The sequence below is a fragment of the Microtus ochrogaster genome, linkage group LG8 (assembly GCF_000317375.1).
Source record: "Microtus ochrogaster isolate Prairie Vole_2 linkage group LG8, MicOch1.0, whole genome shotgun sequence".
In the NCBI taxonomy this organism is placed as follows: Eukaryota; Metazoa; Chordata; class Mammalia; order Rodentia; family Cricetidae; genus Microtus; species Microtus ochrogaster.
The window spans coordinates 14,679,502-14,680,705 of NC_022033.1; the positions used below are offsets into that span (position 1 = coordinate 14,679,502).

At 54.3% G+C, this 1,204-nt stretch overlaps 1 protein-coding gene across 1 annotated transcript in view; it reads right to left on the reverse strand.

Annotated features, from left to right (window-relative positions):
* The window catches only part of Ccn5 (cellular communication network factor 5), a 10,009-nt gene extending 8,899 nt beyond the window's left edge, over positions 1 to 1,110 (reverse strand). The window contains exon 1 of the mRNA XM_005362950.1: positions 1,051 to 1,110. Within this exon, the coding sequence (XP_005363007.1) occupies positions 1,051 to 1,110 (60 nt within the window). The remainder of the gene's footprint in view (positions 1 to 1,050) is intronic.
* Positions 1,111 to 1,204: the final 94 nt, after the last annotated feature.

Sequence of the window (1,204 nt, forward strand, 5' to 3'; positions counted from 1 at the left end):
CCCCCCCCCCGTGAACTCACTCCTGCCCCCGTGAAGGATGTGGCTTCACAAACTCCCCATGGCTGCATCCCTGGGTTTCTGTGCCAGGTGCCAATCACCTTGCCGGAACCAGGAGGGATGGCCTCACAGATGCCACTCCAGTGGCAAATCCAGGTCTCTCTTCCTCGGTCTCTCAGAGCCCCTCTCCCTCCCTGGAGCCCAGGAGAGGAAGTCACCCACTCCAGCATCTTGCTCTGCCCATCCTTTCCAAGACTGGAAGCCGGCTGGTTCTGACCTTGTCAGGGAGGCCTCTTGGGGCCCCAACTCCATGTTTCTGGGAAGTCAGCATTTAGTGTGAAGCATTGCCCAGGTTGGGGTGGGAGGTCTCCTCAGAACATATCTGTCCCAGGTTCCATCATGCTACTCATCTATTGTTCTTTGCTGTGTGACTTTGGGGCAATTGCTCACCCTCTCTGAGTCTCATTTGACTAAAAGAGGAAAACACCTTATAAGACTGTTGTGAGTGGGCAGCAAAGTGGAACTATACACAAGCCCGTTAAAAGTGTCCCACATGACACTGAGGGACATTACCCACAGATGTCTCCTGTTCTCTCTGACCAGGGTCAGAGGGTCACCGACCACCCGAGGGCCAGCACTCTGTGCTTTGCAGTTGGACCCCAGCATCCATCCCTGCCCTGGTTATGCAACTTTTACATCTGATTTGCTCTCTGCGGAGGAGAATGGGGGTCCCTGCCTGATCACTGTCCTCTTCTGGACACTCATCTTGGCTCGGGGCCTGTACTACTTACTCTTTACAGAGCAATTCTCCTCCCTGATCTCCCCAGAGGATCCTTGTACCCATTCCGCTGAGGCCGAGGTTCAGAAAGGGAAGGACACGTGCCTGAGGTCACACAGCAGAACTTGCAAGGAGTGGCTGTCTGAGCCCAGGGAGGGAAGCAAGCCTGGGCACAGAGACCAGACTGTACCCAGTGTAGGGTCCCACCAAGGGTCCTCTTGTAACCACATATCCGTCCACCCATAATTCTACTTTAAAAGACCAGGATCCCTTACCATTGAGGGTAGGCAGAAGAAGGAGATGGCCAGAAGATGGGTCAGTGGGGTGCCCCTCATGTCACCGTGTCCCTCGGGAAGCCAGCTTCAAACCTGGGAGGCAAGACCTGAGTCTTTATGTTCTATAAGGTTCTACTAGGTACAGAGAAAGAGA